At 45.2% G+C, this 25042-nt stretch overlaps 1 protein-coding gene across 4 annotated transcripts in view; it reads right to left on the reverse strand.

Annotated features, from left to right (window-relative positions):
* ACBD6 (acyl-CoA binding domain containing 6) overlaps positions 1-25042 on the reverse strand; it is a 91069-nt gene that overhangs the window by 18317 nt on the left and 47710 nt on the right. Inside the window, exons 7-8 of one of the 4 annotated variants that reach the window (XR_008468040.1) lie at positions 15937-16065; positions 14855-15829 (exon numbers count right to left, since the gene is read on the reverse strand). The exons of 2 other annotated variants lie outside the window; for them this stretch is intronic. Coding sequence is in view for 1 of the 2 variants with exons in the window: in XM_054211694.1 (XP_054067669.1) it covers positions 17966-18115 (150 nt within the window). In the remaining variant the exon portion in view is untranslated. Of the gene's footprint in view, positions 1-14854; positions 15830-15936; positions 16066-17126; positions 18116-25042 lie in introns of those variants that run through there. One more of the 4 variants, XM_054211694.1, reaches the window with a different exon arrangement.

Consider the following 25042-nt stretch of genomic DNA (forward strand, 5'->3'; position numbering starts at 1 on the left):
GTAATTCTGCTCTGTGAGATGGGGCGGGCTCTGCTTTTGTGAGAGCTCGTAATTTATAGGCTTTATTTACTTATTTACAGGAGGACTAGAGAGACTTGGCAAGAGGCACTTATGTACACAAGGCTCCAGATTCCCCCGGAGTATTTAATATGACAAACATAAGCCGCATACCAGAGGCGGAGCCCAGGATTGAAAACTGGCAGCGCACAAAGCGCTAAAGCCTGCCGGCTAAAGGCAGCGACAGGGTCACTTACTCTTTAAAGGCCGGGCTGGTGCCCGCTCAACCCTTGCTGCCCCAATGGCCGCGGGGCATTAACGCCAAAACAGCTTCTCCCGGCCGCTCCAAGCCCATCCCACTTGTCAGCCAGCCTGTAAGCGACGGGTGACCTGTTCTCCCAGAGTAATGCCAACTAGTAACATTTGCTACTAAAATACACCATTATTTCGCTCCTGCAGGATAAGGGAGTTCTCTGTCCGCCCCGTCCTTTTTGCAAACTGCGAACACGTTGTCACAGCACAGCAGAAAAGGACCTGGGGCTGGGGGGGGGGGCTGAGTCATTTTGGGCTGACTGTATAATCCTCCCCAGCCCTGGTTTTGTAGGGAAAGGAGGAATTAGAGGGCAACGAGCATCCAAGCTGGGGTACGTGAGCCCTCAGCGTCCTGTCCTCAAATCCACACGTACACACCGAGAGCTGGGGAAGGGGCAGAGACGGGGAGAGCAAGGAGGAGGGGGCAAACCCCAGCCTCTCAACTAGTTACAATAAAACACAGCCTGGCGACTAAGATGCTGCCTCCTGATCTTCCCTGTAGGGCTGCATAATCTATTTTACAGAATGTCAAAATTCAGCATGAAAATTGGAAAAAGGGTGGTGGTGGTGTGGGGAAATATCCCAGACTGGCTGGTTATTGGACCAAGGGCTGTGTTAAAAGGATCAGGAGGTGGTGGGCCGAGCGGTGGGGGAGGGAATGGGATAAAGTAGTGGGTCTAATCAAATCAGTTTAAAAAGCTGCAGCCTCTCCGAGTTAACCTTGCCAATCAGAGAGCGAGCGGGAGCATGTCTGCGCACATTAAAGCGGCAGCGTGTCCTTGAACCCGCAGCGTACTCCATCCTCCCCCCGGCAGCCCACGCAGGCTGGGTACCCAACACCCTCGGCAGGCAGCCGCAGAAAAGCCCAGGATTAGGCACCCTCCTTAGCCTCGCTCAAGTGGAAGTCGACACGGCTCGGATGCTTCCCTGCGATTAGAGGTGAGCTCATGGGATTAAGCCGGCAAGAGTTGGAGAAATGTTAAAAAACAAAAACAAACAAACAAACAAAAAAGAAATGACAAAGAAACCCCTCCCATTGACAAATGCTGTCGTATTGAGCCTGGCAGCTGTGAGACGCATTACTAACCTTTGCTAATGACTAAGGGCACTGAAGTCACTTTAAAATAAATATTCACTAGGAATTACATGGGTAATCTAAAGGGATTATCCTGCTGCCTTAACAGGTCCATAAACTAAATGTTACATGGTCTACACAAGTGTTTACATTAATTTTGACCCAAATCAACCCTTCTGCTAAAAGCTGCGGAAAGCCAGACTCAATTTTGGAAACCACTTGTCTGCACTGAGTTAGCGTTTTTACAAATGTCCCCAGACCCCCCGTTTTCTGAAGGAAAAAAGGGACTGAGCTCTTGGAAGCCAGGGGCCTGCCAGCAGCCAGGGAAAGGCTTTAGCAGAAATGCGCATTCAGAACACGGAACAGCAGGCACAAATCCAGTCTGCCACATAATCCAGTCCCTGTGGCAAAAGTATCCATGTTCAGAGTCTTAGCTCCAGCCCTTCTTCCCTACGGAGACAGGCAAAGCACAGCGTGGGGAGAAGAAGCTCTGCCAGAAACAGTGGCTGAACCCCAACCATTCCGTGCCTCAGTTTCCCCACCTGTAAAATGGGGAACATGCCATGTGCCTTCCAGCCGGGGCACTCGTCCCCGTGCCTCCCATTTCAGGAGGGGAATTCCGCTGAAGCAGGGCTGTGTGTCTCACTGAGGCTCAGCAGCTCGGACTCGGGCAGGTCTGGAGAGCAGGAGTTAAGGCGTATGCTTCAACAACGGGGACTGCATTACAAGAGGAGAACAGCTCCTGTGCACCGGCCTGCAGCTCCTGACAGCAGCTTCAGCGTCTGTACGTGAAAAAGTATAGTCTAAAAACACACAGATGCCTCAAAGCCCCCATATGCAGTTGCCTGAATTGCGTCAAATTCCCAAAATAGTATCAAACGCAAACGGGGAGTAAGGACTACACAGGAATAATCAAAACTACATCGATGCTCCCCTCCAGCAGGCATTTCAGACCCAGCCTTAGCAAAAAAGGACTCGGGGTTATCCTCATTTCCCAGCCCGCGCTGCCGGCCAGGGAACACACTGGTGTGTTCAGGGCCCCTCAGCCCAGCAGAGAAGGTGCATCTCCAGCCTGTGATCAGACACACTGCACCTGTGCACGCCTTCCAAAACTATGTCATTTTTTTAACCCGGACCCCCTTAGCCTGTCTATCCGAGTCGGCCAGCACGCACGCTTCTGAAGGCAGCTATTTCTCTAAGGCACGCCGAATTCACTTTTAAGAACGCAACAGCACTAAGAGAATGGAAGAGACATAAACTCCTTTGAAATCCCACAGCTCCTACACAATCGCTAGCAATAAGCCAGAGGCAAATCAGGAAAGCGTGGGACATGATCAGGCTGCTTGAAGCACAGAAATGTGCTATGGCAATGGATCTGAACAAACCCAGTCCCTGGGGCCCTTGGAGGTCCACTGTACAACTCAGGGAAAAGAAGAATCAAGCACAATGGGAAGCTGGCAGAGAAAGCACAGTCCAGAGAAAGATCAATATTCAAAAACCTCGCTTTTACTGGTGGAAGGAAGAAAAACATTTGTGACCTTCATGTTTTTTCAACACTTCTTCACGATGTTCAGAATTTCCTTTTTATTAGAGAAAAAAGGAGGAAGGTCTAACCTGGTAAAAGCTAATTTCACGGGAGCTCTTCTTCGAAAGCCTTGGCAATAGGAGTGGGAGCGCTGTCTATCACCCACCGAAGGCAGCGCAGGAGGAGCACTCCAACAAGCGCATTTTAAACTCAAATGCCAGGCAAACATTAACAGCAAGTAAATCCACAATTTTACACACTCTCAAATGAAAAATCATTCCACTAAATGAGATTTCCTCCCTCCAAAATCCATATTTTTATGAACTCTTAAATATATGCTAGAAAAAAAAATTAACATATAAAAACTAGGACTTCTGTCTTTAAAGATGAATTCCCCCCCCTTCCTTTTTAAACAAACAGTTTCAAAGTTTTCTTCATATATTGTAAAAGAATGATCAAGAGGAATAGATCAACATCCTCCTCACTGGTTTCCATCTAAGTGACCTAAAACAATCTCCTGCAGCTGAAGGAGCCCTGAACAAATGGGAGAGTATCACTACCAAGCCAGCTCTAAAACAAAATACTGACCGCTGTAAAAAAGGCACAGTTGCTATTTTCACTCCCCATCCCAGCTGCCAAAGGCTGGGATAAGAAAGCTTTTAAGGAGAAGCCACAGAGGGTGGCAGGGCAAACCCTTACCCACAGGAGTGTCCCTGCAGGCATAGGACAACTCACCCACAGACACCAGCCCCACAGGGTGGGCTGGCACCATCAGCCCTTTCTCAATTGGTGGATAATTCACACCAGCAAAAGTATTTGCACTTGCCAATGAAGCCTTAAATAGGGATTCAGAGCACCAGGTTTGTTGCAGGATTTAAATTGGCCGAAATCACATTCCTGGGTCTATTAAGAGGGAACACCTGTGAGACATGGTAGTATCGTCTGCTCTGCACTGCAGCTACTGAGGACGTGTGAGTGGAAGGGGAGACCTCTCAGCTCTGCCGAAAGCAACGTGAAGCCTGATAGCTGTATTAAACATGGCTATTCAAATATCAGCTCCTTCCTGAAAAGCTCCTCCAGAAAATTGTCAATCCATCCAGGATAACTCCTGGATTGTTGAAGTTCAACAAGGCCAAGTGGAAGGTCCTACACTTGGGTCAGGACAGCCCTCGTTATCAATACAGGCTGGGGGATGATGTGATAGAGAGCAGTTCTGCGCAAAAGGACTTGGGGGTAGTGGTAGATGAAAAGCTGGACATGAGCCAACAATGTGTGTGCTCGCAGCCCAGCAGGCCAATCGCATCCTGGGCCACATCAAAAGAAGCGTGGCCAGCAGGCCGAGGGAGGGGATTCTGCCCCTCTGCTCCACTCTCGTGAGACCCCACCTGCAGTACTGCATCCAGCTCTGGAGTCCTCAGCACAAGAAGGACATGGACCTGTTGGAACAGGTCCAGAGGAGGCCACAAAGATGATCCAAGGGCTGGAGCACTTCTGCTGTGAGGACAGGCTGAGAGAGTTGGGGGGGCTCAGCCTGGAGAAGAGAAGGCTCCAGGGAGACCTTAGAGCCCCTTCCAGTACCTAAAGGAGGCTACAGGAGAGATGGGGAGGGGCTGTTTACAAGGGCAGGTAGCGATAGGATGAGGGGCAATGGTTTGAAACTAGAGCAGGGCGGGTTTAGATGAGACATTAGGAAGAAGTTCTTTACAGTGAGGGTGGTGAGACACTGGCCCAGGTTGCCCAGAGAGGTGGTGGAGGCCCCATCCCTGGAGACATTCAAGGCCAGGCTGGATGAGGCTCTGAGCAACCTGATCTAGTTGAAGATGTCCCTGCTCACTGCAGGGGGGTTGGACTAGATGGCCTTTAGAGGTCCCTTCCAACCCAACACATCCCATGATTCTATGAGCTCACCCTTACTGCACTTCTTGGTCACGCCACAACGCCTCCCAGCACCTAAAGCAGAATGGAAATGACTGCTCAGGAGCTTCAGTTTGTACTGGAGGCAGCAGCCCTCCGTATCTAAATGTATCTACTGAAAGCATGCAAAGTTTAGGTAAGCGAAGCCCTTCTGTGGGCTGCATCAATGCCTGATGCCTAAGACTGAATCTGGATATGGAAATGCATTCATTACTGTATTTCTCTGAGGTGATACAAGCAGCAAGGTATGGAAAAGCTATGTGATATCTGGGGGCCAAGTGGTTTGGGGTTTTTTTGGTGGTGGTTTTTTAATCTTTTTTTTTATCTTTTTTTTCTTCACAATACCCAGTTATGGACGATGCTTACTAAGGAGAATGGGTGAATGTGGACTTTGACCATCCTTCCCCCTCAGGAAACCTTTTCTGCTGTAGGCAGGACTCCTAGTTCAAACACTCCTTGCGCCATTCTGTTGCTTGTTCTGCAAAACTTGCCCCACATCTCTGTGACCCTGTGAAGGGAGAAGCCCCCCAAGTCCCTATGATTTTATGCGGTCGTAGCTGTCATCGGAGCAACTGTGCAACAGCATAAAATTCAAAGATAGATAGCTTCACTTGGTGGCTTTTCACACCTTGAGTGCTCAGGAGACAATACCCTTCTCTGAGAAGAGGCACAGTACTATAGAGCGATGGTACATATTAATTTCTAAAAGAGGATTTTAATCATGCAACGTCCTCTGCAGTCGCACAGAATTTAATCTCATTGCTGACAGTGGGTGATGGGGGAGCATGTTAAGTGGAAAAGTTGTATTCAAGACCTTCTTGCAGATATGTGCTACGGGCAGTCCCTTGGGAGGAAGAAAATGACCCAAACTGGTCTCTCTCACTGGTGAACACCCCGGCCCAGGGCCTTGACGTACCCCAGCTGCTCGCACAACAGAAATGCAGGTGCATTCCTAAAAGTTCGGTGCAAGGTTCAAGTACGTGTATTAATACCGTTAGCATTTATCAAGGCTTACTTTACAAATATTGATTTATTAATCTAAGCAAGACCCAGGGACATCTGCACATAGTATTCCCCTGTTAGTTACAGAAACTGAGACACGCAAAAAAAAAAAAAACCAACCCACTGTCTGACTTACTCAAGGTCAAACGAGGAACACAGCCCACAGCCAGGATTAGTTTCAGGATCCTGAGCTCCCAGCGCTATGCTCTGACTATCAGGACATGCTGTCCTTTTCCATACTAGGTCTACCCTCTTCTCATAAGATACGTCTTCACCTAAGCCTATGTTCAGTCTCACCTTCATTTAGTAATCTGGGAAGAAAAAAATAACAAAGAGCCAAAAGTTGAAAACCATAAGCCGTGAACCGAATCTCTCCCAGCTGCCAAGGAGACCCGCCACAACCGGGTTGGCATCTTAGTTAGCACATGCCTCCTGGATGGTTATCTTTGGTCTTGTTCTTCTTTTACCAAGGACCACTCGCAGGCAGCTTTCACAAATCAATCAAACAATTAAAGACAAAAATCCCAAAGGAATTAATATAATTTGTTCCACCAGTTTTAATGGGACCTTAAAGCTTATATGAAAACTTGTGCTTGGAATCATGAATACATTCTTTTTTAAAAGCTCCAATTCTTTTTTAAAAGCTCCCACGGAACAAAAGAAAGTAACCACTGCCTAGGAGGGATAAAATTCAATTATTGTCCCCTGCTAAAATAAAAAATACTTCCCTAATATATCTGAAGTTAGGGAAAGCTAAGCGATGGCTCAACAGAACACAATTCCATAAAACCACTACAGTTAAATGAAAAACGGTGCATGTTTTCAGGCAGCACACATCTGATGTCTGCTTTCTAAAGTCAAACTATTGAGCAGGTAAGTCACTCTGTAATCCCCCGTAACCATCCTTTTGGGGTATAAGACCATCTTTGGACTACTCATGGATAAAAACACAGTATGAGACAACAGATCTCCTAGCTTTAAAATCCTGACTAACTGTGAAGAATGACCATAGGGTTTTGTACACGATAGCTATGTCGGCAGCATGGGAGCACCGCAAAAAGGTAAAAGTATCTGAGTGATAACTAACTACACACTATGTCTGAAGGTAGAGCTTTTAGAAGACATGAAATTCAAAGAATACTGCAGAACCCTGCGGGAAAATCATGCCAATGCGTTATGCAAACTTCTTTATAATTTGTGTCACTCTATGTTCTTTATGTCACGGTATGTTCTTTCCACTCTCAGTTTGCCCAGAACATGAGAAGCGTGCTTCTTAGGAAGCCCAAAGTCAAGCCCAAAGTCTCAGGGTAGACAAGAGACAACATGAGAAAAGAGGATAAAACTTTACCAAACACTGAATGCTTAATGACAGAATTAAAGCCTATATTTAGTCCTCATCTTTCTCCAGTTGCTCCTTGACTTCGCTGCTAAAATCCTTGATTTTGTTACCAAAACTTGAGCAGGAAAGTTGCCTACCAGACTGTGCCAGGTGACGTCTCCTTTAAGAAGTATGTTATTCATAAAGACAAGGAAAATTCTATTTATTTGTCTCCTTCCAAAACCAAACCCATCATATTTATGGTGAGGTTTAAAGTTATTTTAAAGAAGTGTTTGAAAACTTCCTTTAAATTTCATTTAAAAAAACCCCTAATTTCCATTCAGATGTGCTTAGACACAAGCGAAACCAAAATGACTAAGTCTAGCAGAGAAGAAACGATTCATTTGCTGTTTTCTAGCCTGATTCAAATGTAAAAATTAAGAATGTGAATACACTAGGTTAAAATACATAATTAAGTAAACATGGACAGACACTGTGTATGTGATTAGCAAAAAGAAGAACTGAATTTACTATAAAGGCTATATTTAGCTGTGAATGAACACATTCTAATGGCTACTAACCAATGAAAATCAACCTTTCCCTAGGAAAAATAACCAAGAACTAGATTTAAATTGATTATTAAATCAATTAAATCAATCCAACCTGTCGGAATCTCTCTCATTAGCGTCACTGTTAGATGCAAAGCTGCTGCCTGTGTGGTATGCCCCCAAAACGCAGGCAAAACACAAAACGCTGCAGTGGCAAAGGTCAGCGATAGCACAGCACCTGCACGGCACGTCCACCCAAAACTACGCCAGGCGCTGACAAATCCTAATGCACGCACACACCTCTCCCAAACCCAGGGCGTCCATTAATACGTGAAGCCCGATAATGTGTCCTATTTTCCCGTCTTAACCAACCAAACATTAAAAAGTGGGGTCCCTGTAACAGTCCGACCCGTTTTGAGAGTCCAGCGAAGCCAAACTGACTTTTATTTCTTAGAGGGGGAAAAAAAAAATATTTGTGTTTAAATATAAAGCAACCAGTTGCAGCATTGCGGGATTAGTTGGATGAATCCTTCAGCGGATATAATCAGCTTAATGGCAACAAAGATCACAGCGCGGTTAGTGCAGCTGTGACACTCGGAAGCATTTCACCGAAGGGGAAGGTTTGCATGAGGCTGGAACGGTCCCTTTTATTTCCAACCCTTTTTCCTCTCTCGCTGTGTAGTCAACCTCCCCGTCGGCTCCATTAGCATGAAAGAATTAAGGAGGCAAATGGGTAGGGTGGAGCAATTTACGTCTGCGGGTCAGCGTACTTACACAGCGTCATATAATTCAATTAAATGGACAAATAAAGTGGTGCTAGTTGTTTTCCAAACTCAGGTTAATTTTAACTTAATTCCCACGCTGCTGCGGGCTAAAGGGCTGCCTGCTGTCTGAGGCTGCCTGATGCGCAGCTAAATGACCAGCGACGTATTCCGGAAAGGAAAGCGGTAGGAGCCCTCCTGCTCTTACTGTTAGGATACTCCTGAGAGTATCCTTTCTCTGAGGATATTCGTAGTATTCCTCATCTCCCTACAAAAAGAGAGGCTGAAAGTAAACACTTAATAATAGCTGTATTTGCACCAGCAAATCCATTGCTTTGTATTGTACCTACTAAATTGCAAAAAAAAATAAATAAAATAATACAGTAGAACATAATAGATATAAGGACATTTAAGCCTGCCCTGTAAGAAATTAAGAAACGCTATTTTCCAGTCTTCTTCATCGTTAAATCCAGTGATCTACCTCTCATATACAGTATTAACGCACATAAAAATAAGCGACTAAATCCTAATCTATTTACCACTGACTGTTTCTGGGTTTTGCTTCCTCCAGGAAAAAAATCCCCTGAGATGCAGGTGAATGCCCTAATGACTGAGTCCAGCTGAGGGTAAATACTCGAGACCCACAAATCTGTTATCTGAAGGAAACTGATGGATAGATACAACAAAAGTACAAACTCCTTGGAAAGAAGGCATTTGCTGCTAGAGCTTGCTAAGGTCTTCTGCTCTCCAAGCGGGTAAAACTCAAGCCTGTGCAGATGCGCTTTGGAACAAAAGCTCCAAAGGCAAATTAATTCCTGTTCTGTTTGCAGAATAAAGACCTTTTTAAGTACCGCAATGTTTTGGAGCCTTTAAAATAAACCAGTGCTTGAAGATCCACACCACCACTTTCCAAAAGTAATACAAGCGTGCCTCTTTTTCCTCAGCCAAAACTCCTTTGCTTTCTCCAAAACGTCAGTTCAACACCCTGCTGTCATTCTCCCCACCAGAAATACTTGCGTTTCAGCAGTTCTGCATGGATATAATTTGTAAAGTGCTAGGGAAATAAGCACACTCTGAAATGGGAAATGTTATTGACAGACTACCTGGCACCAAGCTTTCAAACCCAGCAGGAACGTCAGGAGGCCAGATTTGCACATGTCAAGTCCATCACCTTAGGAGGCTTTCAAAGTTTTGCTTTTTGTGACTCTACAAAACGCATCTCTGGAGCCATTATATGAATTAGTTGGAAAGGGGTGGGGGGGAAGGAGGAGCGGTTAAGAACAGCAATACACCCCTATGAGGACATTTAGAAGCATCTGGCTCAGAGATATTAAGAAAGGAAAGAAAAATTAATCATGCCGGCTGGGGAAAAAAAAAACCTGGCATCAGCACAGCCACCTTGTCATAAGGCAGATATTAATAATGTGAACCTCCAGGGAACACTCAGACATCTGAAAGATCCACTTGTTGGCTATCACAGAGCAGGCAGGTTTAACTGATGCCTCTTTGAAACCTTCTGAATCTCACTCTAAAACATTGCTGAGGATTTTTTTTTTTCCGCAGCAAGACAAAACCCTTTGTGCTAAAGATCAGACATGGACTGCGCTTCTCTCTTTTTCCTAGACGGTATTGAAGAGCAACCCCCATTGCTGCTTATCATCATGTGCTATCGGCCGCAGCAGAATGGAGCAAAGCCCGGTAACTGGGTGCAAAAATACCAGATGCTGAAGCTGTGGATATCAGATAACTAGGATGTTAGGAAAAAGAAAACACAAGGATTAATTCCTGGGGATACCTAGGCACCTCGCTCCAACAGACTTTAACAGTGGGAGGCTTGATCAGGCGTTAGCGACTTGATGTTTTGTAGACCTGTAGCTTAGCCGCCCAGTAGCTATGAGGGACACACAAGAGAAATGGAGGTGAAAACCGGCTGGGTATTTTAAAAAGAGAAGAAACAAAAAGGATCTTGCTGGAATGGAAGACAAGGGGAAAACCCATGCCTGGGCAAGACACTGTGGCAATGGGGGGACGTCCTGATACCACATCTCAAATACAACTCCCCAGGGTTAGAGTAGGATGTAAAGTTGGTGGCAGCAACAATAATTAGAACTCACATACTCAAGAGGATTTATATAGCCAACAAAACATGGCAAAACCCTCCTCTTATTCTACCTTCTCTACCTTGTTACCTCAATCATAGAATCATAGTGTTGGAAGGGACCTCTGGAGATCATCTAGTCCAACCCCCTGCCAGAGAAGGGTTGTCTTAGAGCAGGTTGCACAGGAACGCGTCCAGGCAGGTTTTGAATGTCTCCAGGGACGGAGACTCCACCACCTCTCTGGGCAGCCTGTGCCAGGGCTCTGCCACCCTCAAAGGAAAGAAGTTCCTCCTCACGTTGAGATGGAACTTCCTATGCTCCAGTTTGTGCCCGTTACCCCTTGTCCTGTTGCCAGGCACCACTGAGAAGAGCCTGGCCCCATCCTCCTGACACCCACCCTTTCAGTATTGATAAACATGGATAAGGTCCCCCCTCAGCCGTCTTTTTTCCAGACTGAAGAGACCCAAATCCCTCAGCCTTTCTTCATAAGAGAGGTGTTCCAGTCCCCTCAGCATCTTGGTAGCCCTTTGCTGTCCCCTCTCCAGCAGTTCCCTGTCCTTCTCGAACCCGGGAGCCCAGAACTGGACCCAGCACTCCAGGTGTGGCCTCACCAGGGCAGAGCAGAGCAGAGGGGGAGGATGACCTCCCTCCACCTGCTGGCCACACTCTTCTTGATGCCCCCCAGGATGCCCTTGGCCTTCTTGGCCACAAGGGCACATTGCTGGCTCATGGTCATCCTGTTGTCCACCAGGACTCCCAGGTCTGTCCTGCCTAACAGCAAAAGCAAACACAATAAAGGAACCACTAATCTGCTTGTGTTTGGGAAATGAGGAGTGTTGCTAAAAGCACACCAGACACCCGCAACGTAATCTTATACACATCTGCTGATCTCTTGGACCATCTGCGGCTAGCTGTAACTCCAGATTCACAGGACACACAGCTGACTCACTGAAGTGTAGCACCAGCTACAAACTAAATGTCTCAAAGACAAAACGATGATTGAAAAGCACCAAGTTGTATGTTTATTTGCTATCTGATGATGCAGGAGATGCTACCATAGGAGCTAACAAGCAGCCTCCTCAAACAAGATGGGTTGTGGTTGGCAAATCTAGATGGTCAATTCCCAACTTAAGGAATATTGTTCAGATATTTTCAGTTTAGGAACAGCAAACTCCTACATTTAAATGGAAGATGACATCCTGGAGACCAGCACTGTACCAGGTGTTTTCAGTAGCTGGGCACAAAGTTGAAAGCATCATCCGTCCAGAAATGCAATGCCACTGTCTGCTTAAATCAGAAACAATTTTGCAGCTGGATGACTGTGTTTTCAAACTACCCTATCCCAGGAGGAAACATTTTCTGCGCTGGGTACAGCTGTGATACATTCCTATGCAAATGAAGCAATTTTCTCTCTTTCTCTATGAAAAGTCTCCCATTTCTTCCCCATCACTGAATTTATCTCCCAATGGACTTGATAAAATGCAACACTTGCCGTTTGTTTTTTTTTTTTAACCAATCACAGAAAGGGACACATTGAGTCCTAAGATACAGGCCAGTAAAAGTCCCATTGACTTAAGCAGAGAATTCATGTGTTTATCCTTCATCAGAAGTCCTCAATAAAGACACCTTTCCATCCTTTAAATCCTCAGTCAGACTACTTCTGCCGTGACCCTCTGTGTCACCGCTGTCTGGCATTGCTTGGGGAAACGATGAGCCAAGAATACCATTTTTCTGCTGATCTCTGTTTTGTTCTTTTCTTTTTACTTCCATTCACTCAACCTTTCCATCTGCACTACCTGTTGCGCTGTATCTGATGCCAAGATGATCTCTTTGGGTTAGGGACGGTCTTCGCTCTTGCTTGATGCCTTGACTGACATTTCTACTAGCTATGACAGACAAAATAAGGTAGAAAAGCTGAGGCAAAATTAAACCTGCCGTTATCTATGTGCCAGTTTACCCAGTTCCATGGGCGCATGGAAAGGCACCGTGGTCACTCACTGCTCACGTGCATCTGAGGAGAGAACTGGGCAGGGCAGTGGAAACTTGCGTTTTCAGTAAACGTTTTAAAAGCTTGAAAAGCTTTTCGTTTCTGCACAAGTTGGGCTTTCCTTCCCCCTAGGCAAAACATAACATAACAGTTTCTCTATGATTTTGAGTTATTCTTAGGTAAATCCAGAGACCTTTTCATATTATAATTTACCGTGCACAAGAGGAACACTTGAGCCGATAAGCAAAAAAGAAAAAAAAAAAAGATTACTTAAAACAGGCCTAAATGAATAGTTTATTTCATCTTCAGTTTTAGACTCAAGATACATTTATACATTGTGGTTAATCCCAAGCAACTGGGCTCCCGTGGCTTAGCAAGTTGTTTCTTACCAGCTGATGGGGGCAAACTGACCACATCCGCACTTAACTTTTCCATCCGAGAAGTAAAATTGATGATTTGAAGGCACCACAACTCTAAGTTTTTCTGCTGCTGTGAAACATCCAGATCGAAACAGCCTTCACGGTTTAAATTAACCTCTTTTACTTTGCAATTAGGACCGGAGGTGAGGGTGTATAGGATCACTTCCCGTCATTCAAAAAACAAGCACTCGGTTATTAAGCTATGAAGAATTGATCATTTGCAATCGCTGAGCCATAACTTTACAAATCTCTTCTGAGTTTGACCACTGGAATTTAAAGCGCAATGCTCAATTTCACACCACTTCAGAAGCCAAATTACCGTGTAATCTGTGAGCACCGCTTGAAAATATCCTGACAATAGCACCTGGAATAGGGCATCACAGAGAAGGTAACCAGGCAGCTTCAGCAGACCTGGATTCTGACTCAGATTTCATCTGTACAGTCTGAACGTGATTAAAACTTGAGTTTAAAAAAAAAAAAAAGAAAGAGTAAATTGAAATTTCCTGCACGCAGGTAACCCTGCCTCTGGCCGAGTCCAAGCATGTGTCAAGGTTTCTCTGTAACTTGTTCCAGCCTATAGGTTTCTGAAATACTTCTCTTGTCTTCCTTCTGTGTTGGAGAAAGTCAACCACTTTTGGAACTAGATGATCTTTAAGGTCCCTTCCAACCCGAACCATTCTAACCAGTCAAAACTCCTTCCTTACTGTTTTGGTCATTCATCACTACTTTGTTTTAAGGGCCATGCTGAAAGGGAGACTTTTCTCATCTGACCACCAAAGCTGGTGCTTTCCACCTCTCTCCCAAACGTCTCACACATACACAGAGCTCACCACTAACCGTGCCCAGCCTCTCCATTGGCAGCAGGGATGCATGGCGTTTTCTCCATGACAGGTTGGCCTCAGCAGAGATGCTGCCCGGAGGTATGGCCATCTCTGGCCACTCGGCTCCCCTTGGTTGCAACCCCTCACCATGGCTCCGCTGGCAGAGGCACAGCTGCCCGAAGCGCGTGCATGCCATGAACCAGACCTCCGAAACAGTCCTGGATGAGAATAACATTTAACGTTATTCCCAGTCCTCTCCCTTGCTTCACAAAAATACTGCTGGGTGTACAGTAAAGGAAGGAAATACCACGGGGGGGGCGGAATCAATTAAAAGAAATTTGCAAACCATTGTATTTGAGCATCTCATTTAGAGGAGCCACTTTTTATCTATAGGGCAAGTAATTGCAGTAGTATTGCGGCAGTAACATCATGCTTCAAAGAAAGCGACAACATTTTTAGGGGTATTTATTGTAGGCATACTAAATTCACGACTGTACCCCGCGAATTAATTTTCAAGGGTGACAGAAGTCAGCTGGCTGGAGCTGTTATTGCTAATAGCTAGAAAAGACCCACTTAATCACTTTGCATTTTTATTTGCAGAAGATAAAGAAACGTTTCTTTCACTAATAGTTTCATGCTTGTTTCATCTCATTTTATCCGGACTGCAAGATCTGTTTAATTTCATTTGATCAGTTTTCTAAGGGTCTTAGAAGTACCATATTTTTATAATCTTGTTATATCCATGAGATAAAAAACGATTATTTGCCCCAGCGTTTCCCAAATGGGAAACCAAGACAGAAAGAAATCAAGTGGCTTGTTCAAGGTCATGCCAGGATTCTGTAGGAAAACTGGAGAATTAGAAACCTGAACTCGAGCCTGAAAATAACCATAAAGGGAATTTCCTCACTGAATCAACAGGAAGTCTACAGATCTGGACACCTACCGCTATGTTTTTTAATAACATACATAACTGTGGATAACCCAGCTCTGAATGGACAGATCCTGTTATCTCTCTCAGCTGAAAAAGAAAAAAGAAAACTCTCTCACTAATAAACAAAACTAGCCTCTGGCTCAAAACTAGCCCCCCACCAACATGGTGGGGGGAGCCCGAAGTTTAGCAAATGCACTTGAAAGTGTATCAATTGCTCGTTCTGAAAATTTCAAATAGCTGGTCTGCATCCCAGGTGTGTCTCTATGAAGAAGAAAAAAAATGGTAATATTTTAAATTTTTTCTCCTAAACCTTAGCAGAGCCATAATGCAAGCTAAAGGACACACGTGGCTCACGACACGTTACTGTTAACTGGTGAATTGTCTGGCACTGTGGTATGTCTGGATTTTTCTGTTCATTTTTATATGCACACAAAATAAATTACTCAACCCTCCTCTCTCCCCAGTAACGGGGAAAATGACAGTTGCCAACGCAGTTTTGTTTGCGACTGTGAAGTGTTTAACAGCCTCAGGAACTCCCTTTTCCTCCTGTCCGGGCTAGGCAGGAATGAAGCAGGAGCGCACAAACAACGCAACAGAAACGTGGAGAGGAAAGCCATCAATTTGTAAGGCGGAGGCCGAGGTTGTGCTGTGAATGGGACATGAAGGAGGATAGTATAGTAGTATATAGTAAAAGTAGTCTATAGTAATAGCAAGTGTAAATATGTACTGAAGAGCTGCCTTGTTCACTGCATTCCGCCCATACGAAGCAACGACCCGCAGTGGAAAACAAGAGATGTTTTCCAGAGACAGTTCCAGCAGAAATAGCAACAGTTGCTCATTATGTTAAAACCCAAAAGCTGACCAGACAAGGCATTTGACCTAAACCTCTAAACCTCAACCATGCAGCCGAAGAGATCTTCTGAGTATTTTTGGCAAGTCAGACGTTAACAGATGCTTTAGACTTATGCAGTGTTAATGGGAGGAGCAGGTATGTCAAACTAAGTCACTGGCTGCGTCCAAGCTGCGGTTTCCATCTCTCTTCCAAGCCGTGTTGAAGTACATTGGCAGAACAACATCCATCAGGGATGTATCGAATGCTGACCACAGCAGTATTTGTCCTCTGCAAAGAGGATACGAGCGGAACAGTCAAATCTGCATAAACATCGCATTAATAACAGACCGGGTGAAGATTGCATTTTAATATTGAACTCAAGTTGGAGTACCTACCTGTTTAAAAGTTCAGAGAAGCTTCTTCAGTTGTTAGTATTGACGAATATTTCAATTCCCACTCCTAGGGAAGGCTGTGTGGACAATGCAACGCCACAGGTCTCAGGCCAGGACCTCATGCTTCTTGCCCTGGTTCGGGAGTTAGGGGATCAGTGTTGCAGTCAACACCCAAAGTCATGCTGTCCTTGGGTAAGGGCTTGGAAAACCAGCCATCACGAGCACATACAAAACCCTACAAACGTTTTGGAGGTCAGAACAGACACACCAACTGCTTTTCTGAAGACCAGACGAGACCACATCTGCCTCTGCTGGTTTCTCTCACACTACAAATCTACCTTAATGATTATTTACACTTCTCTCTTCCAACCTTCCTCTCTCCTCTTATGTAAACATACTATAAATACAGACTTGGCATAAAGCCCATCAATCTACTGCTCAGCTTCCCCCGGTCCTAAAGGTCTTTCTCTGGACAAGCTGTGATTTAGCTCCAAGTTCCTGTAAGCCTGAGCAACTTCTTCCAGCCTCCATCAGCACTAATGTGACACATGCCCTTGTGCTACCGATAAGGGACCCGTACCTTGACAAACCAAATGCAAATTTCAATGTGACTCACATGGACTTCTCTATGGGTGTTCTTTTGCTGGGGCTCCCATGAGGCCTTTGCGGGTTCTTCAGGGTTTTGGAAGGAACACTGACAAAAGTCACCCTACACTGTACATGCCACAGGACTTTGCCCTGAACAAGACCAAGACCTCTGGCCAGTGTCAGATAATCCGTCACTATAAGCTACTTGTATCCAAGCCAGATATTTATTGCTATTGATCTGCCTGGTCCCAGCGAAAGACTTTTGTTCTCCCAACCCGGGACTTTGACCTCAATTAAGTTATGAATTTCAATCCGATAGACTGCTCCACTTACCCTGCTGCTCTCCCTGACTGGATTAATTAGAATTAGCTAGGCTGGGAGTCACCCCGAGCGCCTCATGGATCATGTTATTTTAATAATAAATAAAGAGACGGCAGCAGCATACAAGGAAGGATTTTGAAAGATTGTTCATCCAAGAGCATCATTCAGAACCTGCCAATACTAATTTCTCTGAGTTTGATTACCTCATTTACTTCTTTTTATTTCTATTCATTAATTGAGTTTTATCCCCCATTACTTCAGCTCCCCAAATGTGCCCTTCCTATAAAGGAACCAGACACACACTTTGCTGTTACAAAGTTTTATTACTGCAGCTCATCAAAAGTATAGTTAGCAGGAATGGAATAGTCATTAAGCATTTTTAATACTCTAATAGTGCTGAGAAAATATATATATAATAGGGGAGGGGAAAAGGAAGGGAGAGGGACAAGGCATCCCTGCCTATCGCCATAAAGCGTGCACCGAGGGCTCTTTATACAGACAGTTAACTGGCTGGGGGACAAAACCAAGCATTATCAAGAAGGTAGCATCTAACACTGGAGAAAATGCATGCATCCATCAGGGTATTTTCTGACGTCACAATAATGCCTTTGGAAGGAGCCTAAAAATGGGCTGAATACCGAAGAAATGTGATTGGCAAGGAGAAGTTTCCCAACTAGTGAGTTGGGGCCCGATAGCTACATTATCCTTATTACTTCTCTTTCCCTATAAAAGCAATTACATGCTTGAAGATGTCGGGTTGCCCAGGACTGTACCAAAATGGATTGTCTCGGCCAGCCATGTCACAGACACACTACAGAGTTATTGACCCATAAATGAACGCTTATTTGTCATGCTCATTTTAACGTTTAATTGGCTGGAACAACAGAAACGGATTTAGATGATGGAAGTTTACCAATTCTTCCAACCCTGCTACCCAGCTTGCAGATAGTCAACTCTTAACCCGAGAACAAACGCGTCAGAAAACTTCTGCTACCCCTCACACCAGTGGGGATGCCTCTTCACATGGATTTCCAAAAGCCTTTTGATACATCCTCTCACCAAAGGCTATTAAACGATTCTGTCGTAGAGCAAGCGGGAAGTCTTTGCACTGCTTGACAACGGATTACAAAAGTAAAGGTTGGAGAGGAATAACCAACCAGCTGGCACAACTGCTGGTGATGGTTGGAGTCTCTGAGGCATCTGTGCAAGGGCTTGGGTTGTTCAACGCACACAAATGAAGAGGGGAAGCAGGCTGAGAGTGAAGCATCCAAGTCTGTTAAACCAAAAGCTGACTATAAAATGCTACAAAAGGATCTCGGAGTGACAAGGTGAAAAATCTGCCGATGAAATTCAGCGCTAATAAGCACCAAGTAATGCACATGTGGAAAAACAATCTTCGGTCTAAATCCACAGCGATGGGCTCCAAACTAGCTATTACCTCTGCGGAAACAGATCATGAGTTATAATAGACAGCTCTATTATAACACCAGCTCAGTATTCAATGGTAGTTAATATGAGGCAAACAACAAGGAGGCATTTGGGAAAAAAAAAAAAAAGATTAAATAAGAAAACATTGTTATGTTGCTTCATTAAACCTCATATCGCACTTACAGCTTGGGTGTCGAGAGAAATGCCACTGCTGCTCCCCTCATTTGAAAGGAAATAAGGAAGAACTAGAAATGATTCAAAGGGTGACAAGGAGGAGCAAAGTTACTGAGCATCTTCCAAACAGGGTACGATTAAATAGATTAAACTTCTCCATCTGAAAAAGAAGTGATCAAGGGGAATCAAGGAGGCCAATAAAGTCAAAAGCAGGACAGAGAAGGTAACTGTGGGAACAATTACTGTTTCTCATTACACATGAACGATGGGCTCTCACACGAAATGATCGTGGCAAGTGCAAAGCAAATGCACAGTTAAACTACAGAGCTCCCACTGGCATAAAAGGTTGGGAATCCAAAGAGGGATGAGAGAAATTTATCAAAAAAAAATCCAGGAGCGCAAAGATAATACCAATGGTTCAGAAAGCCTCCGAGACACAGACTCTGGGAAAGTATATGAAATTATCACTGCATTCTTACCCTACTCTGTCCCCTAAGCATTCACTCTTCCCTGCCGCTGGAGATGTGATCCTGAGCTGGAAAGACGACTGCACTGACAGCTACATGGATGCACAAGTAAGACGTGGAAGTCGAGAGACAGGAACCTCCTGAATTAGCTTTGCCATTTTGAGTGTCGTCTTGCCACTTACAATTCATGACGCCAAGAAACAGCTATGATCACACACAAAAAAATATCTTAAAGTCTAAATGAAATAAGCATAGGCAGTGTTCCCCTGACATCTAAAGCGTTAGAACAATCTTATTTAGGAAAACGTACAAAAATATTTTGCACCCAAGACTGCAAATTCAACATGCCCCAACGATGCCCTCAGAATTGCTTTTTTGTTGGTTTGTTTAGTTTTGTTTTTTAGAGCAAAGTGGAAGATTCAACTGCTGAAAACAGGTGAATACAAAATTCCATTTGGAAAGTAAACCCAGACTTTCTCATATTGGAAAGTCCTCAGGGGGAAGGTGAGTGGCAGAACTCCTTCAAAACAGGGAACGCTTTTTCAAGAGGCTGAACACACACACACACACAAATGTTCTAGGAACCCTCTCTCCTGAGCAGAGTAGCTGATTGCTTGGCAAAGGTGGTTCCTCTGGCAGGGAGAGGTGACGCCAAGGCTAGCGGAAATGAAGCAAGGCTAGAGACCATTCCTATGGTGATTAGAGACCATTCCTATGGCGATGTGTTCACCTGAAAAACCAGCCCGGCCATCCGTGGTATCCTGTTTGTGCAGTTAACCAAACACCTTAATAAGGGGCTAAAGCATTTCCAACAATGACTTCACAAATTACAGGCGTTTTAACACATGCGTATTTCAAAGATGACCTGGGGACCAAGAGAAAAAGGGGCACAGGACCACCCCATGGCCTCGAAGAGAGGCTTTCAAGGTAAGGTCCTTCCCTGCCTCTGCAGACATATCAAGACAGTAGAAAGATACCCGTTTCTCCTCTGCACCAGAACATACGACAGCACCGTGGTGCCACCTGTACTGACCCCAAAGCTCACTGTTGCTGGCCTCTGTCTACTGTGAGCTTTGTCAGAGATTGCAGACACTACACCACAAAATAGCTGTGCTGGTCAGGCATATGAACAGGCACAAGGCTCCTTGATGTGGAAGGTGGTCACGCTCCCTGAGCTAAAACTGCGTGCCTACCACCAGACTGCATTCCTTCTGCGCCAGCACTGGCCACCAAAGTGCCTCCCTCTGCACAACATGGCTCTCAGTACAAGGTGATGCCCACAAGCCACGCAATCTCCCAGCAATCCGCTAAAAGATGCTGCTGTCCTCCATCCCCGGCTTTAAACCCTGCATTTTGATTACCCTGAAAGCAGCCTTAGATTTTGAGGGCAAAGCAGAGACTACTGCCAGTTTTTTCAGGACCAGCTTTTGGATTTCACTTTTCAAATGCTGGTTTTGCATGTAGCGGTTGAAAGGACCGCGTGGACCCTGAAATTTCTGCTGGAACAAGGCAGAAGCCCTGCAGTTGCTTTCTCGGCTGGTGAGCCTGCTTTGCAGGCAATGCTGGACGCGTACTGCCTGAGCGAGGGTGCCAACTGCTTTGCTGCACCAGCAACGAAGCAATGATTCATGTGTCTACGGGGAGCTGAAGAAACAACGACTGTACACGTCGAGCTGGAAGATGGGAAGAAACAATGCAAAAAAGCCCAGCCTGCACAAGCAGGAGGAGACATCTCGTTATCTGTACAACCTACAGTTTGTGTTGATGAGGCTTGAGGTGTCTTCAGAAGCTGAAGAGCAAACCAGGGGTAAATCTCTGCATCCCCCAGCATAAATTTAGAGCTGCAAATATTTTGCAAATGTTTCTGCTGAAAGGGACTTTTCTCCCAGTAGGTAAAATCAGCATCTGCTGAGTGGTGACCATTTAACATTCAACCTGCTGCCAATCGACATTCCACAGAGAGACCCGCAGGAGAGACATGGAGCTGTGCCACTTCTAATAACTGTGTGACTGGCACCATGTCAATGCTTTAATGTAGAAAGCTACCCTCTGTCACTAAGCAGATCTCTCCTTTCTTTTGGCTAATGGCTTTCACACCCATTGGCAACAATGTCAAGACTGAAGGGGTACGAGCCTGCAGAGCCTTCTGAGATCTGCCTGGCAAAGCTGACTACAGAAATATCGAGACAGGGACTGGGGGGCCAGGGAGGTATAAGGAAAGAAAGAAACGATTGCGGTTAATAATTCTGCTCTCATTGCTTTGCTTTTCATCTTTGTTTAGTGCCTTCATCCATTTGCCACCATCCCTTCCCACCGCAGCAATGGCCAATTCAGCAGTACCTGCGACATCCTTTGCTTGCTGCGAGCATTAACTATGCCAAACCCTCTGCAGCAATCATCAGATCCAGGACAGGGTCCCTCCTGGCTTTATGAGCCAGGCTTTTAGTCTATTTAGGGGGAAAATTTATACTAGGGACATTAACTGCAAGGGCACAAGGCTCAGACATTTTCCTTTTTAATGCCAGCCAGGTTTAGAGAATGGCCGTAACGACAGAGCGCTTTGGCAGCCGGCGTCCCACCTGCAAGTGTCTTTGCACCGATCAGCTTGCAGCAGAGACGGTGGCTGCGTGGACACACACACGCGCACTCGCTGGGGAGGGGGAAGGCTGTGTAGACACCGCCTGTGGCCTTTGGTCCTTGGTCAGAACAGCCAAGATGCCCACGCTGATTTCCTCAACGTGTCCCTACAGCTACAGAAAAATGAGGGCATGACCCGTATTCAGTGCGGGAGGCAGGGAAGGGACGCGCGTTTGCTGGGACCAGCTTCATTTTTAAGTGTCTACACAACGCCTCCAACCCGAGGCCCGTGCAGAGACTGAAGCAGTTTGTATTCTTGCTGTGAAATCCAAACGAACAAGACTGAAAAGAAAAAAAACCAGGCAATGACAGGCAGGCAAGCAGGCCTGACTTTTCCGTGCTTCTTTTTTTTTCCTCTACAGACACAATCCTTTTAGAGTCAGGGAGGAAAACAGAAAAAACATACAAATAAACCAAAACCAACAGACCACCAATCTCAGCAATCTTCAACGTCTGTAATTTCTACTTCATTTTTAGCTAATGGTGGAAATTAGTCTTTGGGTAGTTGATAAAAATCAACCTGTCTCTGCTGGGTTAGTACCATGATCTGTGGCCCAGCAACTACTTCCAGTACAATTGATTTTCCTTTTTGGCAACCAATAGGCCAGTCAATAATAATGTTGTTTGAGAAGGATTGAGTCATGAGGGAGATGAACCCTCCCTGCCATTTATTATGTTTGTATTGTCTTCATTTGAAAAGATTTTTTCTTTTTCTTTTTTTTTTTTTTTTTTTGTTCGCCCAATAAGGATGTGAGTGAAGGTATTACAAAGGGACGGCTACTCCACATCCCCCCCTCTCCAGAAGCTCTCCGACTCACAAGCCTGTTAGCATGCAAATAGGGAGGAGGTGGGGAGGCAACCACACTCCTCCTGCTACTCTAGAGGTCTTTTAGGAAAAAAAAAAAAAAAAAAAAAAGGAAAAAAAATCCAGCTAATTCACATGCTAAGAAGCATGACTTCAGACAGCCGTGCAGTGAATGGGTACAAGAAACAAACACAACAGTGGCACCAAAGAGCAACCAACTCTTCCTGCAGACAGCACAGACACTACATGCTTTTCACTGAAATTACTGGTGGATATGAATGACTAAAATAAAGTCCACGTATACTAGCAACAGATTTCCTATCCTGGTGATTTTCAGCTTGGGTTCTCAAACCACGTCGTTCTCGAACCCCTGACGATCCACAGGTGACCACTGAGAACTTGCTGACAAGCGGTTTAAAGTCCCAGTGCAGTGATCTGCACCTTTACTAGGAAAGCGAAAGGCCAGCAACTAAAAACTGAAGATCAGTTACAGCTTTTTTTCATACTTGCAGTAATAATTAGAGTACAATTTTAGCATACACAAATGATTACCGTAACATTGGTAAACTGCTTAATAGACCTGCACAATGATGTAGTTTAAAAATAATATTTAGATACAATTTTAACCGAGCTGCTCTACCACACAGATACACACGTACACAGCTCTTAATTATCCTGCACGCCAAGTGATACGGTTCCACTTACAACTAACAGTATTTATTTTAAGACTTGTTTTCATGGTCAGATAGGCTTGAAAAGCTTTTTCAGAGTAAGCTGATCTGAGCAACCGCTCCAACATAGCTCCCCGAGCATTCCCAAGGGCACGCCCTGAATGCACAGATTATTATTTGTGAGCAAAGAGTACTCACAAATGGAACAAAGTGCAGCCACAGCAAGTCCGGGAGGAGAGTCTATCGTCTACTGTTTTGATGTTACAAATGAGAGATGCTATTTGTCTTTCTCTCTCTCATTGGGCAATTACTATACCACGATGCCCTTCATCTTTCTTAAAACAGCACTAGTAATTTGTATACCTGCAATGCTCCCTGCGCAGGACGAGCAGTCACGTGGGGGCCTTTGCACCAGAGGGCAGAATCTGCCTTTTCAAGCCACCTTACTTGCCTTGCTCTTGCAGGAGGAGGTGACCAGACTTAGACCTGGCCCCAAGAGCACTCTTCCAGCTCATAGCACGGAAGCAGTACGCTCTGCCTAAATTTCCCCCTAAATACACTAAAGGAGCTCTTCTGAAAGCTGGTTGAGCAGCATCTCACATCCAGGAGTGGAGACAAGTTCTGCTGTCTCTTCCATGCTGGCACTGCACCACCAGGTACAGCTGAGGACCAATAAAGCCCGTGACGGGGCCAGCTCGCTGCTCTTGGCGCGGGGAAGGCTGAGGATGCCATGGCAGAGCCGCCGGGGAGCACGAAGCCGGGGTGCGATTCTGCACGGCTTCCATTCGGTGCCTCCCCCGGCCCCAGAAAACCTCCTTGCCAAGGCCAGAGAAAACATTGCAAGGAAGAACTCTTCCTTGTAGGGGGAAAAGGTTTTCCTTTGTTGCTCATCCTCTGCAAGGAAAAAAACATTCATGTCTTCATATATTTTAAGCTAGAAACGGGTATTATAATCATGTTGCCGAGCTCCTTCGTAACTGTTATGTTATGAATATACTCCCCTTCCTTTCACTTCATCACACAATTAAAAGCCTACATGTTGGGCAAACAGTTCCGGTGGAAGGAGGCTGTTTTCAAGACTAAGCCCCAAGCTCTGGCTATTTCCAGCAGAGCTCCAAAATACCATACCACCACCCACTTTGAAATGGCCTCTGGCTCTGAAGATTTAGGTAATTCAATTACACAAATGCCCCTTTCCAACAAAGTAGAGAGGCCTGTTGCCTTTCTGTATCCCCTTGCCCATGGCAATCGCTTACCACCTCTTTTCAAATATGCTATTAGAACTAATTACGAACAATCAGAGAACTCAATGGCTGTAGCTTTTCACCGACATTTAGTGAACCACCCTTTTGAAACTGCAGTACCACTGTTTAAAGCCAAAAGCGCAGGCGCTGGACCACTGCAGTCCAGCAGTGTGTGGGTATTCCCAGAATTAAAGCGGTTTTGAGGATGCTACAGGAATCGAGCAGAGCCAGGCGACCCTTCCTCCTACTCCCAAGCTGTCTGTTTACCAACAAAGACCAGTAAGTTGCCTCTTGCCGAGCCTCTCGATACAGAGACTGCAAGTAGATGGACAATAGGTAGTATAAATATAACTAAAATAAGGCAGCGACACGTGAACAAGGCACATCGACAGGCACAGAGAACTGGTATGACTCGCTCCAGGTCACCTAGCAAGAGCACCACCGTCACCATCTGCTTAGGGCAGCTAAATCCTTTAGCACACACCAAGAGAGCCAAGATGGAAGAGCATTTATTAAAAAGGCAATGGAAGAGAGCATAAATCTGCCATGCTGTTTGACTAACTTTTTAGAAGCCTACTAAAACACAGGCAATTAAAAAAAATAATTGGTCTGTAACATTTCTCTCCTTCACTACCTGCTCATAACTCTCATAATCCCTAATTTATTCTTTATCTCGTATGCTTCCTGCACCCAGGTACCGTTGTAAAATTGAGCAAGACATAAAAACACCTGAAGACCTGAGCAGTGGGTGGAAATCGCAGCGGCATGTGTCAG

This window comes from Rissa tridactyla, chromosome 8 (assembly GCF_028500815.1).
Source record: "Rissa tridactyla isolate bRisTri1 chromosome 8, bRisTri1.patW.cur.20221130, whole genome shotgun sequence".
In the NCBI taxonomy this organism is placed as follows: Eukaryota; Metazoa; Chordata; class Aves; order Charadriiformes; family Laridae; genus Rissa; species Rissa tridactyla.